This window comes from Cynara cardunculus, unplaced genomic scaffold, assembly GCF_001531365.2.
Source record: "Cynara cardunculus var. scolymus isolate 2C unplaced genomic scaffold, CcrdV1 Un_Scaffold_11403, whole genome shotgun sequence".
NCBI lineage: Eukaryota > Viridiplantae > Streptophyta > Magnoliopsida > Asterales > Asteraceae > Cynara > Cynara cardunculus.
In genome coordinates this window covers 1-1,465 of record NW_020206682.1, presented here as the reverse complement: position 1 = coordinate 1,465, position 1,465 = coordinate 1, and the positions used below count along the sequence as shown (strand labels likewise).

The 1,465-nt window shown below is 37.0% G+C and overlaps 1 protein-coding gene across 1 annotated transcript; it reads right to left on the bottom strand.

Annotated features, from left to right (window-relative positions):
• Window positions 1-317: 317 nt before the first annotated feature.
• Window positions 318-1,209, bottom strand: LOC112505500. Its single transcript, XM_025109399.1, has 2 exons — window positions 664-1,209; window positions 318-556 (listed from the first exon to the last, which is right to left on the bottom strand). The coding sequence occupies exons 1-2, from the start codon at window positions 1,139-1,141 to the stop codon at window positions 510-512; spliced, it is 525 nt and encodes a 174-aa protein (XP_024965167.1). The 5' UTR covers window positions 1,142-1,209; the 3' UTR covers window positions 318-509.
• Window positions 1,210-1,465: the final 256 nt, after the last annotated feature.

Sequence of the window (1,465 nt, the reverse complement as noted above, 5' to 3'; positions counted from 1 at the left end):
GGTTTGCACCTTTCTTGTTCTTATTAGTCATTTTACCATTTATGCAATTTACACATGGATCAAAATATGAGAAATCAAGATTTTCAATAATTCCATCTTTAACAAGACGTGTCATCCTCTCTTTAGATATATGACCTAAACGTTTATGCCATAATCGGGATGATATTTCATTATCTCTCTTTCTCTTATTTTTATCACTACATTCACAAATATTCATATTCATAGGTAATAACGATTCCGAAAATTTATTATCAAGGTTTAGTTTATAGAGGTCACCCTCCAATCTACCAAAACCAACAACCAATTTATGACGATGTATAATAACATCATCGTCATCATCATTAAAGTAAAAGCTATATCCTTCATATTTAAGTTTAGATACAGATATTAAGTTGCGAGTTATAGTAGGTACATACAAAGTGTTTTGAAGAACCATTTCATGTCCTCCATGTAATAACAACACCATACTACCAATAGCTTCAACCTTCTTTACATTCCCGTCCCCAACTTTAACGGTCCGTTGGTTGTTTTCCAGTATTTTCCTTGTATGGAATCCCTGTAATGAATTAGTGACGTGAATCATTGATCCCGTGTCTAGCCACCAAGTATTAGAAGGCACACTAATTGAAAAAGATTCACAAATCATGTAATAAGTAGGTGTACCTTTCTTTGYCAACCACTCCTTAAATTTTGGGCAGTCGTGCTGAGTATGACCAAGTTTCTTGCAGAATCTACACTTGGCCTCTCTCTTAGTTCCACTTGTACTAGGACCAGTTTTCTGAGACTTGTTCGGACCAGTATTTGATTTATTCCCCTTGAGTGAAAACTTTGCGCCATCATTGAACTTCCTCTTATTGGGAGTAGTGGTGGTAAGATGAGCAACGTCAGGTTTTTCTATTTTTAGACGTTCCTCTTCTTGAACACACATGGCTATTAGTTCACTCATCTTCCATTTTTCCTTTTGAGTATTATAGTTAATTTTAAAAGGCCCGAATTGAGCCGGAAGGGAAGTCATAATGAAGTGAACTAAGAAGCCTTCAGATATTTCCATGTCCATACTTTTAAGTTTGTTGGCCATGTCATTCATTATCAATATGTGTTCACGTACGCCACTAACTCCATCGTATTTAGTTGTGAGCATTTTAAGGATAAGTGTACTAGCATGGGCTTTAGAGGTGCCTTTGAATTGCTCCTCAACCGAGTTAAGATATCCTTTTGCCGTTTCAGGATCAAGGATTGCTCCACRAATGGCCAAGGAAATGGAGTTCTTGATGATCATTAGAGACATGCGGTTTGATCGTTCCCACTGATCGTTAACACGTTTTTCCTCAACCGTAAATTTATCGGTTAAGGGAGGAGGGCGATCAACTCTTAATGCAAAGTCTAGTTCCATCACTCCAAGTGCTATTTTGATTTGCTCAATCCATGAGGAATAGTTCATCCCATTAAGAGGTTCAATGGAGGA